Raw genomic sequence first — 14685 nt, forward strand, 5'->3', positions numbered from 1 at the left:
TTTGGTGGCTATATGTGCCTTTTTTTTTTACTTATGCTCAGCAGCAGTTTGATGATTTGTCAATGGAGTCAGAAGCCAGGAGCATCAGCCATAGCCTAAATCACCTAATATGGGCAGGGAGGGGGAAGGGGGGAGATTTGAACAATATAGTAACAAGTACTATTAGCTGCATTGTTAAAACTTATAGGTAACTTACCCAACAACCATGCCTCTGGCTTTTGACTTGCTAAGGATGTAGGCATCATGGCATGAACAAGGATAGCCAGTAACAACACTTGTAAATTTAAGTTTCATTATATCCTTCAACAAAAGTGTCAGGTATTGTGCTATGCTGTATTTATTGCACATTCATGGACTAGGTATGATGCCTATTTATATAAAAATGTGTGTTCAACTCATGAAGCTGCTGATGTTGCTCTGATTAATGCTCCTGGGTTCTCTCAGTCAGGTGGTAATTTGCATACTGCAGATAGGTGCACAACATACCATAACCTTGGACAGCAATTATTCCTACAGCCACACTGCTCCACACACTTTTGGGTACTCTAAAAGCCATCTTAATCAATTTACTACCAATAGAGTGGTGTTTATAAGCAAAAATTAAATGTCTAACATGATACAATTCATTTGGAGATTTGAAGTTTGATTTAGAGTTTGATTTAGAGTTCAATTTAAAATTGAATTTTGGTGAATGATGGCATCTTATATTCGACAATGGGAAAATACTGATGTTTTTCAGAAATTTGATTTTGAGTGGGATTTGAGTTGAATTTGGTTTTAGAATTGATTTGACATTCTACAGATGGAGACTCGCTCATCTAGCCTTCTCTGCTGCACCATGGTGCACCAAGGTTTATTAGCATAAGCCTTTCATCTATTGTTCTCAGCTGCAATACAATACAGAGAACAATACAGCAGGGGATTAAGTCATTAAAGCAGGGGATTAAGTCAGACTACCCTGGCTCAATTAATCTTATTAAAGGGATAGATTAGCATGGCTCCATCTGTATTTTGTCTTTAGTAAATCTTATCAATCAAAATTGAATGGGAATTGAATTGAAATCGAATGCCAAATCTCTAGAAAATAAAAATCGAACTTAATAAATATACACCCTGTTCAAAACAATAAAATAGCTAGAAAATATTGTAGGGTTGTATTGAATAACTTAACGAAAAAGAAAAATAATTCAAGTAGGAGAAACATCTCTTGGTTGGTAGACATGATAAACAAATTATCTATTTATAAAGTGTCTACAGAGTATATAAAAAAAAGATATCATTGGGTCCTAAGTAGTTATCCAGCATTGAGAGTGTATTTTGGAGAATTTATGAGATAATTGTATTGTAGCAGTATACACAGCAGTACAAAGTATTTCAGAGTGTAAGGTAGAGATATATCCTCTCATATGTGTTGGAAATTATGTGTTTGCAGGTGTTGATATTGCAGAGTCATATAGGACACATCAATGGATGACTTAAGCTATGAACAGTCCAGTTACTTAACCAGTGGTGTTGGTTTATTGATAAATAAATAAAGGTACAGCCATACTCACTGTGAAACCAGCCAATGGGAGTCTGGGGGCGGTCTTATTGAAGATAGACAGGCTGAGCACTGTGTGCCTCTGCCACGTATGTGTTATGACCCGCAGATTATAAAACGTAAGGTTTTTATCAGACAGATGTGATGTCAAATTCATATTTATATGCAACAAATTTTCTAAATCCAACCTATTATCAATCACTAATATGTTCTTATATATTTTACAATTTTTTTCAGTGCCTTCAAAAAACATCAACAAGTGCACAAACAAGCCAAACAGAACCTGCTTCTTTTCTACAATGCCAATATCACCATAATGAAGTCAATCATGATTGATTTCCCTGGCTCCGAGTGTCTCTTTTTGTTTGTCTACGTTACTACTTTTGTAACAGGGCTTCCTCTGAACTTAATAGCCCTTTGCACACTTATAAAAAAGTGTCGGCAAAATCTTCTCCCTGTGGACATTCTGCTGATAAACTTGACCATTTCTGATTTGATTCTTCTGTCATTTCTCCCATTCCGTATGGTGGAGGCAGCATCCGATATGAAGTGGACTATGCCCTATGTCCTTTGTCCTTTGACCAATTATATGCACTTCAGTAGTATTTATATCACCTCGCTCTTCCTCATGGCCATAAGTGTGGAGAGATACTTGGCTATCGCTTTCCCGATAAAGTACAAGCTGCTGCAGAAACGCATCTACTCCTTGGTGGCCAGTGTCTTCATTTGGTGCGTGGCAATAGTCCACTGCAGTATTGTCTACATTGTCGAAAGTGTCGTGCCTATTAATGAGACAGAAACCAATGTGACAGTGTGTTATGGTGCATTTACACCACCCCAGTTGGCCATTCTACTGCCTGTACGCCTGGAGATATGTCTTCTGCTCTTCTGCGTCCCATTTGTGATCACCGTCTTCTGTTATGTTAGCTTTATCAAGATTATTATGTCGCAGGCTCGCATACAGAGGAAAAGAAAACTAAGGGCCATTGGGCTGGTGGTGGCCACTCTCATCAACTTCATCATTTGCTTCATGCCCTATAACGTATCGCATGTGGTGGGCTTTATCATAGGCGACAGTCCGAATTGGAGGGTCTACACTATGCTCCTCAGCACTTTTAATGCATCTGTGGATCCTATCATATTTTACTACTCATCAGCCTCATTCAAGAAAGCATTTCTGGAGGGCCTTCTGCATGTGATGAAATCACTCAATTTTGGATCGCGTCTGTATAAATATTGCATTGCGTATTTTGAAAAAGAGAATGAAGAGACAAGAGCTTCTTGCTGAAAGCAAATGATGTGTGCAGCATGATAATACTGCCTTTAAGATGACAGTAAAAATTGTCTTGGAATTAGTTAAGGAGAAAAAAAGCCTTGAAAGTACTGTCTTGATCTCTAAGCATCTGAATTTAAGCATATTATATTATGATATCAACTTAAATATAACACAAAGATGGAAATGGGAAAAAAAGAGTTGAATTGATATTGACTGAAAACTAATCCAAGATGATGCTTTATACTGTATTTCATATATGTATTTATATTATTATATAATTTATGTCATCAATTTGGAATTTAATGACACTTGGTATGAACTCTGAACCCTCCCCCCCCCCCCCCCCCTCACTTTTCGGTATCTGATGTTACATCATAGCACACATCTACAGTCTGCAAGAGTTTCTGTTATAGTATTTCAAATACTTACTCATCGCATACCACTGTATGATGAAAACAAAGACACTTCTGATAACTCAGTCCTGCAGAATATGATTCAATAAATGGTGTTTACAAATCTCAGACTGATTCCTAAGGTATTTGGGGCCTTATTTAGGTTATCTAGCAAACCAAAAAAAGCATACTAATGGGGAAAAACATGTTACACTGCAAGTGGGGCAGATGTAACATGTGCGGAGACTTAGATTTGGGTGGGGTGTTGTCAAAATGAAATCTAAATTGAAGTGTAAAAATAATGCAGCTAATATTTACCATGCACAGAAACAAAATAACCCACCCAAATCTAACTCTCTCTGCACATGTTACATCTGCCCCACCTGCAGTGAAACATGGTTTTGCCCATTAGCGTGCTGTTTTGGTTTGCTAACAACTCTGAATAACCCCCTTGCTGTGCTGATTACAAAAAAATATGATTTCTCTCTATGACATAAAGACTTTTCACAAAATGAATATGAACATATGATAAAAATAGACCAGTCTCATGTATTCTGGTGACATGTTGATTTTATTACCAAAAGTAAAAAAAAATATTCTGCTGTACAAAACAAGGTAACAAAGAAACAATTTACAATGCAACTCAGTTTCACAGGTCATTACACTGCTTTATTCTTTACCATTATAGTTTTATTTGGTTCATTTTATTTTATACACTACTTGTGGGGCTTCTCTTTGTCGCAGCCAACAGTAAATTCCCATCTTCCCTGATATTGTCGTCCATCTCCTTTAAGTCTTTGTGGAATATTTGTTCTTGCTCCTTACTAATGGCTAGTTGTTTCTAGAAAATATATAAATGGCCATCCATAACAAATAATTGTGGTCTGGTATCTATATGTTGGCGGTGCTCCACCGAGGTATAGACAAATTAAATTGTTAGGACAAGCACTTACTGCAAAAAAGCAAAGCGGAAATAAATAACCTCTTTGTGGGGCACACGCTTGAGATAGTAAAAAATACTTAAACTATAACTTTTATTGAAATAGTGGGGGTCATTCCGAGTTGTTCGTTCGTTATATTTTTCTCGCAACAGAGCGATTAGTCACTAATGCGCATGCGCAATGTCCGCAGTGCGACTGCGCCAAGTAAATTTGCTATGCAGTTAGGTATTTTACTCACGGCATTACGAGGTTTTTTCTTCGTTCTGGTGATCGTAATGTGATTGACAGGAAGTGGGTGTTTCTGGGCAGAAACTGGCCGTTTTATGGGTGTGTGCGAAAAAACGCTACCGTTTCTGGGAAAAACGCGGGAGTGGCTGGAGAAACGGAGGAGTGTCTGGCCGAATGCTGGGTGTGTTTGTGACGTCAAACCAGGAACGAAACTGACTGAACTGATCGCAGTTGCCCAGTAAGTGTGGAGCTACTCAGAAACTGCTAAGAAGTGTCTATTCGCAATTCTGCTAATCTTTCGTTCGCAATTTTGATAAGCTAAGATTCACTCCCAGTAGGCGGCGGCTTAGCGTGTGGAAAGCTGCTAAAAGCAGCTTGCGAGCGAACAACTCGGAATGAGGGCCCGTATGTTCAAAATTGCAAAGAAACGGTAAATGTTTCTATATAGAAAATGTAAGTCTCTCACTTTTTATAATTTTCGTGGCGATAGGGCTCACAAATGATATTTTCTGCTACCCTGGGTGAAATTATTGTTAAGCTGTAATAGCTGTATAGTCACAATAATATGCAGAGTATAGGATACTCAAATGTATTACAGAAAAAAGAAAAAAAAGACGGGGGGGGGGAATAAATAGTTTTAGTAATTAATTAATAAGTAGCAACAGCACTAGAAAAGTTACCAGGTATTTTGCCAAATGCAAAGGTAAGTAATAGTGTATTAGAGTTAGGCAAAGGTAAGTAGTGAATTAGCGTTCCTCTCTTTGGGACTTTCTGAGATGGAGATGTGCAAAAAATAGGACTGATAATCAGTGTATCATTAGCTGTGGTTAATCACAACTTCAAGATACGGAGAGCATATACATTCAGGATTTGAGTCTTATCTGTTTAGAAAGATGTCTGTCCCTGAAGTGTTAGATTATGTTATATGCAGAATGCAGATTTAAAGCCAATATATATAGATATAGATATATACTATATATATATATATATATATATATATATATATATATATAGTAACATAATATCTAAGGTTGAAACAGGACAATTTGTCCATCAAGTTCAACCTATTTGTGGTCTCCTATACAGGATTATTTTGGTCTAAATTTTGTCTGATGCTGATGTCAGCCGTTGAGTTTTATTCCTCTTTTCATAGTAACTATAGTGCGCAATTACGCACCATAACCCTGGATATCCTTATCCATTAGGAATTTATCTAACCCATTCTTAAAGGTGCTGACTGAGTCCGACATTACAACTCCCTCAGGCAGGGAATTCCAAACACGTATTGTTCTTACTGTGAAAAAACCTTAATGCCGCAATGTGCGGAATCTCCTCTCCTCTAACCTAAGCGAGTGTCCAAGTGTCCTCTGTGCTAATCTTACCAAAAACAGATCCCGCGCAAGCTCTGTGTATTGTCCCCTTATATATTTGTAGATATTGATCATGTCCCCTCTCAGTCTCCTCTTTTCCAGTGTAAACATGCCTAGCCTTGCAAGCCTTTACTCGTATTCCAGCGTCTCCATGCCCTTAATTAGTTTGGTCGCCCGCCTCTGAACCTTTTCTAGCTCCAGGATATCCTTTTTGTAGTATGGTGCCCAAATTTGCACACAGTATTCAAGATGTGGCCTCACTAGTGATTTATATAATGGGAGTATAACACTCTCGTCCATTGCATCAATTCCCCGTTTTATGCATACTAATATCTTATTAGCCTTCTTTGCTGCAATCCTACTTTGGGTACTGCTGCTTAGTTTGCTGTCTACTGTATGTGAACACCTAAGTCCTTTTCCAGTACAGAATCCCCTAATGTTACCCCATTTAGTATGTAGGTGTAATTTTTGTTCTTGCTACCACAGTGCATTACCTTACACTTGTCTGTATTGAAGCGCATTCTCCATTTGGCTGCCCATGCTTCTAATTTAACTAAGTCGTTCTGAAGAGACTCAGCATCCCCCTCCATATTTATAACTTTACACAATTTGGTGTCGTCTGCAAAAATTTACACCATACTCTCTAGACCTTCTGTTAGGTTGTTAATGAAAATGTTGAACAATAGTGGTCCTAGTACAGACCCCTGTGGCACACCACTCAGCACTTCAGTCCAATTTGAAAATGATCCATTAACCACAACGCGCTGTTCCCTATTATCTAACCAATTTTTGACCAAAGTGCATATTGTGCTTCCTAGCCCTATTTCTTGTAGCTTATAGATAAGTCGCAAGTGTGGTACAGTTTTGAAAGCTTTGGCAAAGTCTAAAAAAGATTACATCCACTTCCTTACCCTGATTAAGGTTCGCACTAACTGTTTCATAAAAGCCAAGTAAGTTGGTTTGACATGATCTGTCCTTCACAAATCCACGTTGATTCCTTTTAATGACCTTATTGACTTCAAGGAACTTCTGAATACTATCCCTTAGAATACCTTCCAATACTTTCCCCACTATAGATGTAAGACTAACTGGTCTATAATTACTCGGTTCGGCTTTACTTCCCTTTTTGAATATTGGCACTACTTCCGCTATACGCCAGTCTTTGGGAACCATACCTGATATAACTGAATCTTTAAAGATCAAAAATAGCGGTCTTGCAAGTTCTGAGTGAAACTCCATTAGAACCCTTGGGTGAATTCCATCGGGACCCGGTGACTTATTAATCTTTACATTTTTTAATCGGTCACAGACTACCTCCTCACGTAAATAAGCACTTATCAGTGGGTCATTATCATTATTGAGATTGTGTGTTAGTCTCTGAATTTGGTCTTCTCTTGTAAATACCGTTGAAAATAACTCATTTAGTTTGTCCGCTATGTCATTATCATTTTTGACTAAGACTCCCAACTAGTCTTTTAAAGGGCCTATACTATCCTTCTTTAATCTCTTGTTGTTGATGTATTTAAAGAATTTTTGGGGATTCGCCTTGCTTTCTTTTGCTACTAGTTTTTCAGTTTCTACTTTAGCCGCTTTTATTTCTTTTTTTGTATATATTGTTACAGTCCTTATAGTGCTGAAATGACTCCGCACTCCCGTAAGATTTGAATTTTTTGAATGCTCGCCTTTTCTTGCCCATAAGTTCCTTTATCTTTTTGTTAAGTCACATTGGTTTGGTATTTTTATTCCTTTTTTTTTTTGCTGCTTATGGGAATAAATTTGAGAGTATACTGTACTTAACTAGCAGTGATTTTAATACATCCCATTTCTCCGTAGTATTTTTTCCTTGAAAGAAAATTTACCATTCAGTATCCCTTAAAGCTTCCCTCATCATATCAAAGTTGGCTTTGCTAAAGTTTAGAGTCCTAGTTGAGCCAGTATAGGACTGCCTGTGAAAACTGATACTGAATGTGACCATATTGTGGTCGCTGCTTCCTATGGGCTCCCCTACTATAATATTTGATACCAATTCCCCATTGTTTGTTAATACCAGGTCTAAGATTGCATTGTACCTAATAGGTTCCTCAATTAGTTGAACTAAGTAGTTATCATTAAGTGTGTTTAAAAACATGTTACCCCTAGCAGTATCACATGAATCGTTTTTCCAATTTATCTCTGGGTAGTTAAAATCTCCCATCAGTACTATGTCACCTACTCCTCCTGCTTTCAATTTGCTGTAGTAACAATTCCTCATCAGACACATTAATACCAGGCGGCCTATAGCATAAACCCAATTCTAACTTTTTTATTCCTTTACCCCCGCTTGCAATTTCTACCCATAACGTCTAAACAGTGTCTACAGTCCCCTCCTGAATATCTCCCCATATATCAGGTTTTAAAAACGGCTTTACGTAAAGACATACCCCTCCACCCCGTTTATTTAATCTGTCTCTCCTGAACAGCGTATAACCCTCTAGATTGACTGTCCAATCATGAGATTCGTCCCACCAAGTTTCAGTAATGCCTATAATATCATACTGTTTGCTTGCTGCAAGTATTCCTAGTACGCCCTATTTACAACTGTCTAAAATCGTCACTCTCCTTTCTCTAGCAGCAGCTAAGCCGGGTGCCCTCAGTGTATATACATATAGGGCCTAATTCAGAGTTGATCGCAGCAGCTAATTTGTTAGCAGATGGGCAAAATCATGTGCACTGCAGGGGGGGGGGGCAGATATAACATGTGCAGAGAGAGTTACATTCGGGTGGGTTATTTTGTTTCTGTGCAGGGTAAATACTGGCTGCTTTATTTTTACACTGCAATTTAGATTTCAGTTTGAACACACTCCACCCAAATCTCTCTCTGCACATGTTACATCTGCCCCACCTGCAGTGCACATGGTTTTGCCCATCTGCTAACAAATTTGCTGCTACGATCAGGTCTGAATTAGGCCCATACTACATACAAATTTCGAAGGAGCGGCACTCACAGCATTAGTAAGAAACGACAGGAACTCAGAGGTATCTCAACGTTTCAATGTCATTATAGAAATTTTCATCAGGAGTTATAATATATATATATATATATATATATATATATATATATACTCTATATATCACAAACACTGCCTTTATCTTGCCCCGATGAGTTTAAGCAGCACCTCTTGTGCAGTCCTTTGTGTTAGCAAAGACCAAGATGATGGATATGGTCTTTTAACAATCTTCACCCCACTGCAATACAATATGATTTTTTTGGAAATAAACATTTATTTTCCATAAAGGTAAAAAAACGTAAAAGATGAAATATCACAATACAACAAGCTGCAAGTTTTCCACAATTTAACAGAGAAATGGATGTTATAATTGACACCTATTACCCTCACGGGTATGAGCTCACTAGGTGGATGTCATTCTGCTGGTTTATTGGGAACTGCAGGCCCAAACCCTACACGTTTCATCCAGACAGACTTCTTCAGGGGTAGTAATGCTGCCAGTAATTAGATGATAAATTCTTATCAAGAATGAAGTTTAAAAGAATGAAGCAGGCAGATCCTACTGCAAGTAAGGATAAAAATGTTGTTCACAAAATTAGGAGTGCTTGGAAAGAGCTAGAGGCATACTTCTTCCATATTAAAGCAAATGATTCCTCTCAGGTCTATAGAACCAAATTTGTAGACCAACTGACAAAACGACTGTTTCTTACTCGGTAGATAGTTTAAGACAGTGGTTTCCAAACTTTTTTGAATCACGGCACCCTAGAATATCAGAATTTTTTTCACGGCACCCCTAGGCCAAAAATTTCTTATTGAGAAATTTAGAAAGAAATATTACATTAAGTAGATCGCGTTTATATGTGGTGAGGGACAAGATATGCTACTGTTTGGCCACATATTTTATGACTGGCAGCCACCAGCACTGGTTTTGCCTATTATATTGACCATGAATAATTTGAATTGGTCCTGGACCACCAACCCAGGGCACCCCTGCAAGTGTCCCGAAGCACCCCAGTGAGCCACGGCACACAGTTTGGGAACCTCTGGTTTAAGATATAGTCCTCAACTGTGTAGGGATTACTTAAACACAAAGGATTAATAGATCCCCTACATTCAAGTGTCTTCTGGCTCCAGCAATACATACAGGTAGACTGCCCAGAACTCCATTAAATTTCAACAGGTCCTAGTGCCTGAATCACGATCATAAAACAGTGCAAGCAATAGAAGACACTCAGGAAACCACACAGCAGATGTACTGTACGGTCGGAGGGACAGTCCTGTTTATCAGGCAATTTCCTGCTGTCCCACCCTTGGGCCACAGTGAGCCATAGTGGTAGGAGAAGTTAGGAAGCCCCATCACTCGCTGCTCTGCTTGGCAGAGCAGGAAAGCATAGATGCTGTGACTCACATGTGCCTGGCATCTATTCATAGGAGAATAAGACTGGGGTCATGGCCAGCAGCACCCACAGTGATGAATAAGAAGGAGGTGTCTCGTGGGCTCGGCATTTCCTGTAAAGCCACGCCCCCTTGCAGTGCAGCCACAGACCCTAATTTGGATGTGCGCCTTAGGCACGTGCAACTCTCTCTCTCTTCCTGCACTTGAAAAGTTGGGAGGTTTGCAAAAGTAACCCCAGAGAGTCTTAAAACACATGGTCAGATTTAGAATCGGAGAGACTCCAAGCCGGAAAGTCAGAGCCTCAAACTCTTGGCTTCGGCTGAAATGCAGCCTTATTACAACATCTGAAATTTGTAGATCAAACAAGAAATAACTCATTATACTGTAATTCTAAAAATAAGTTATCAGATACAGTTCTAGCAAAGTTGAACTAACATTGGAGCCAGGAAAAATCTAGTCCAGAAGCAGAAAGCCTTTGGGAAGCTGGTGGCCCCCGCGGAATGTCCCTTTCTGACCTGCCCCAAAACAGCCAACGTGAGAATACCATAACTGTTATTATGCGTTATGATGTCTTCTGCTAGCAAGTATGAGATAATGCACCAACGACTAGAAACCATGAGCTGCTGCTATCTCTGCCATTCCTACATTATGCTCTTGCATGTTTCACAATGTGTAGCCAAATGATTTTACTTTGAAATTAACAATCAAATAAAGTATAACAAACGCTATAAACTTTATCCGAGTGCAGATAACTGGAACAATAATCTTTAGTGTAGAAAATTAATAATTAACTTCGTTGAGATAAACTTGGGTTTATGAAAACATGCTGTGCATCATTGCATGTAGTGCCATAGTCTGCTTACCTGAATTCCTAGATCTAGTATTGTACAGTAAAAGTGATAGGTCATTATGTAATTATACCGTCTTAGTCACCTTAGTTGTGAGCCCCCAGTCGCAGCCCCATCAGAATTGGACACCTGTCCTGGTGCCATGAAATAACGAGTTTTATGGTAAGAACATACCTTTTTTAAAACTCTTTCTGCGAGGTACACTGGGCTCCACAAGGATAGACATAGGGGTGTAGAGTAGGATCTTAATCCGAGGAACCAACAGGCTGAAAAGCTTTGACTGTTCCCAGAATGCATAGCGCTGCCTCCTCTATAACCCCGCCTCCCTGCACAGGAGCTAAGTTTTTAGTTAACCAGTCCAATGCAGTAGCAGGAAAAGAGACCACAACGGTTAGTAGCCACATACACCACACTCTCATGACAGGAGAAGTGTCAGCAGCTAATGCCATACCAACCCAAAGAAGCTAAGTGCGTCAGGGTGGGCGCCTTGTGGAGCCCAGTGTACCTCGCAGAAAGAGTTTTAACAAAGGTAAGTTCTTACCATAAAACTCGTTTTCTGCTGCGGGGTACACTGGGCTCCACAAGGATAGACATAGGGGATGTCCTAAAGCAGTTCCTTATGGGAGGGGACGCACTGTAGCGGGCACAAGAACCCGGCGTCCAAAGTAAGCATCCTGGGAAGTGGCAGTATCGAAGGCATAGAACCTTATGAACGTGTTCACAGAGGACCACGTAGCCGCCTTGCACAATTGTTCAAGGGTCGCACCACAGCGGGCCGCCCAAGAAGGTCCAACAGACCGAGTAGAAAGGGCCGTAATGTGAGCAGGAGCTGATAGACCAGCCCTCACATAAGCATGTGCAATCACCATTCTAATCCATCTGGCCAAAGTCTGCTTGTGAGCAGGCGAGCCCCGTTTGTGAAATCCAAACAGCACAAAGAGAGAATCAGATTTTCTAATTGAAGCAGTTCTCTTCACATAGATACGGAGAGCCCGTACCACATCCAAAGACCGCTATTTGGGAGACAGATCAGGAAAAACAAGTGCCGGAACCACAATCTCCTGGTTAAGGTGGAACGAAGAAACCACCTTAGGTAAATATCCGGGACGAGTCCTAAGAACCGCCCGGTCATGGTGAAATATCAGATATGGGGAACTACAGGACAAGGCACCCAAATCCGACACTCTTCTAGCTGAAGCAATAGCCAGGAGAAACACCATCTTAAGGGAAAGCCACTTAAGGTCAGCTGAACCAAGAGGTTCAAACGGAGACTCTTGTAACGCCTCCAAAACCACCGTCAAGTCCCAAGGAGCCACAGGCGGGACATAGGGAGGTTGGATAGGCAACACACCCTGAGTAAAGGTATGCACATCAGGTAAGGTCGCAATTTTTCTCTGAAACCACACCGACAAGGCAGATATTTGAACCTTGAGGGAGGCCAGACGCAGGCCAAAGTCCAGGCCCTGCTGAAGAAAAGCCAACAACTTGGCTATACTAAACATGGAAGCGTCATAATCGTTAGATGCGCACCAAAGTAAGAATGCCAGACCCTATAATAAATCCGAGCCGATGCCGGATTCCGGGCCCGCAACATAGTTTGAATGACCGCCTCAGAAAACCCTTTAGCCCTTAAGACGGAAGCTTCAAGAGCCACGCCGTCAAAGACAGCCGGGCTAGGTCCTGGTAGACACAGGGGCCCTGAATGAGGAGGTCTGGGCATTGTGGAAGTAGAATTGGACGCTCTGACGATAGGCCTTGCAAGTCTGAGAACCAGTGCCGTCTGGGCCACGCTGGAGCTATGAGAAGCAGATTTACTTTTTCTTGCTTGAACTTCCGAATTACTCTGGGCAGAAGTGACACGGGAGGGAACACGTACGGCAGCCAAAACCTCCACGGCACCGCCAGCGCATCCACGAATGCTGCTTGAGGATCCCTTGTCCTTGCTCCGAAAACCGGAACCTTGTGATTGTGTCGAGACGCCATCAGATCTACGTATGGAAGGCCCCACTTTTCCACTAGGAGTTGAAACACTTCTGGATGGAGGCCCCACTTGCCGGCATGTACGTCCTGACGACTGAGAAAGTCCGCTTCCCAATTCAGGACTCCCGGAATGAATATTGCCGATATGGCCGGTAGATGGCGTTCCGCCCAATGTAGAATCCGTGAGACTTCCTTCATTGCCAAACGGCTTCGAGTGCCGCCTTGATGATTTATATAAGCCACTGAGGTGGCGTTGTCCGGCTATACTTGAACAGGATGGTTCTGAATTAAATGCTGGGACAGGTTCAACGCATTGAAGACCGCCCGCAATTCCAGAATGTTGATCGAGAGGAGGAATTCCTCCTGGGTCCACCGACCCTGAAGGGAGTGTTGCTCCAGCACCGCACCCCAACCTCTTAGACTGGCATCTGTCGTCAACAGGACCCAGTTGGATATCCAGAAGGGACGGTCCCTGCACAATTGTCGGTCCTGGAGCCACCATAGCAGCGACAGATGGACCTCCGGAGTCAATGAGATGATGTGAGACCTGATCCGGTGAGGTAGGCCATCCCACTTGGCTAGAATCAGCTTCTGGAGGGGCGAGAATGGAATTGAGCATACTCCACCATGTCGAATGCTGATACCATGAGGCCAAGCACCTGCATCGCCGAATGTATCGACACTTGCGGACGAGAAAGGAAGCAACGAATCCTGTCCTGAAGCTTCAGGACTTTCTCCTGAGACAAGAACAACCTCTGGTTGTGAGTGTCCAATAGCGCTTCCAGGTGCACCATGCTCTGAGCAGGGACCAGGGAGGATTTCTTCCAGTTGATGAGCCACCCGTGGGCTTGTAGAAACCGGACAGTCATATCCAGATGACGTAGGAGAAGTACTGGGGAATTTGCCAGGATTAATGAGTCGTCCAGATATGACAGTATCCTGACCCCTTGACGGCGGAGTACCACCGTCATCACCGCCATAACTTTGGTGAAGACTCGCGGAGCCGTAGTTAAACCAAAAGGTAACGCCCAAAACTGGTGATGGAGGTTGCCAATCGCAAACCTCAGGTATTGCTGATGTGATGCTGCTATAGGAATATGCAGGTAAGCATCCTGTATGTCCAGGGAAACCATGTAGTCCCCAGGTTCCAAGGCCAGAACTATAGAGCGAAGGGTTTCCATACGGAACTTGGAAACCTTCACAAACCTGTTCAATGCCTTGAGGTTGAGAATGGGCCGGGAGGACCCATTCGGTTTCAAGACTAGAAACAGCGGGGAATAGTACCCCCGGCCCCTCTGCGTAAGAGGCACCTGTACTACGACTCCTGTATCCAGGAGGGTCTGTACCACCGAATGTAGAATGTTTGCCTTTGTCTGTCCGGCAAAATCGATGAGGGGGTCGGTTTTTGAAGGCTATGGCGTAACCTCGAGTGACGACTTCCCGTACCCAGGCATCTGAAGTGGTCTTCAACGATTCCTGGGTATACCCTAGAAGCCGGCCCCCCACCCTGGGATCCCCCAGGGGGAGGCCCACCCCGTCATGCGGCAGGCTTATCGGTCTTGGAAGCTGGCTGACGGGCCGCCCAGGCTCTTTTGGGCTTTGGCTTACCAGGTTTGGAAGTGCGGGCCTGCTTGTTGTACGCCTGACCTTTTGCTTTACCTGAAGGACGAAAGGGGCGAAAGGAAGTACCTTTAGCCTTCGACACAGAAGGAGCGGTACTTGGCAGA

General features: G+C 41.9%; 1 protein-coding gene across 1 annotated transcript; it reads left to right on the top strand.

Annotated features, from left to right (window-relative positions):
* Positions 1–1868: 1868 nt before the first annotated feature.
* On the top strand, positions 1869–2828 carry LOC134965153 (free fatty acid receptor 3-like). The gene has a single exon (XM_063941675.1). It carries the CDS (start codon positions 1869–1871, stop codon positions 2826–2828), a length of 960 nt encoding a protein of 319 aa, XP_063797745.1.
* Positions 2829–14685: the final 11857 nt, after the last annotated feature.

This window comes from Pseudophryne corroboree, chromosome 10 (genome assembly GCF_028390025.1).
Source record: "Pseudophryne corroboree isolate aPseCor3 chromosome 10, aPseCor3.hap2, whole genome shotgun sequence".
Taxonomy (NCBI): Eukaryota; Metazoa; Chordata; class Amphibia; order Anura; family Myobatrachidae; genus Pseudophryne; species Pseudophryne corroboree.

Coding starts and splice junctions, on each gene's coding strand:
- LOC134965153 (XM_063941675.1), top strand. CDS start 1,869: ATGATTGATTTCCCTGGCTCCGAGTGTCTCTTTTTGTTTGTCTACGTT.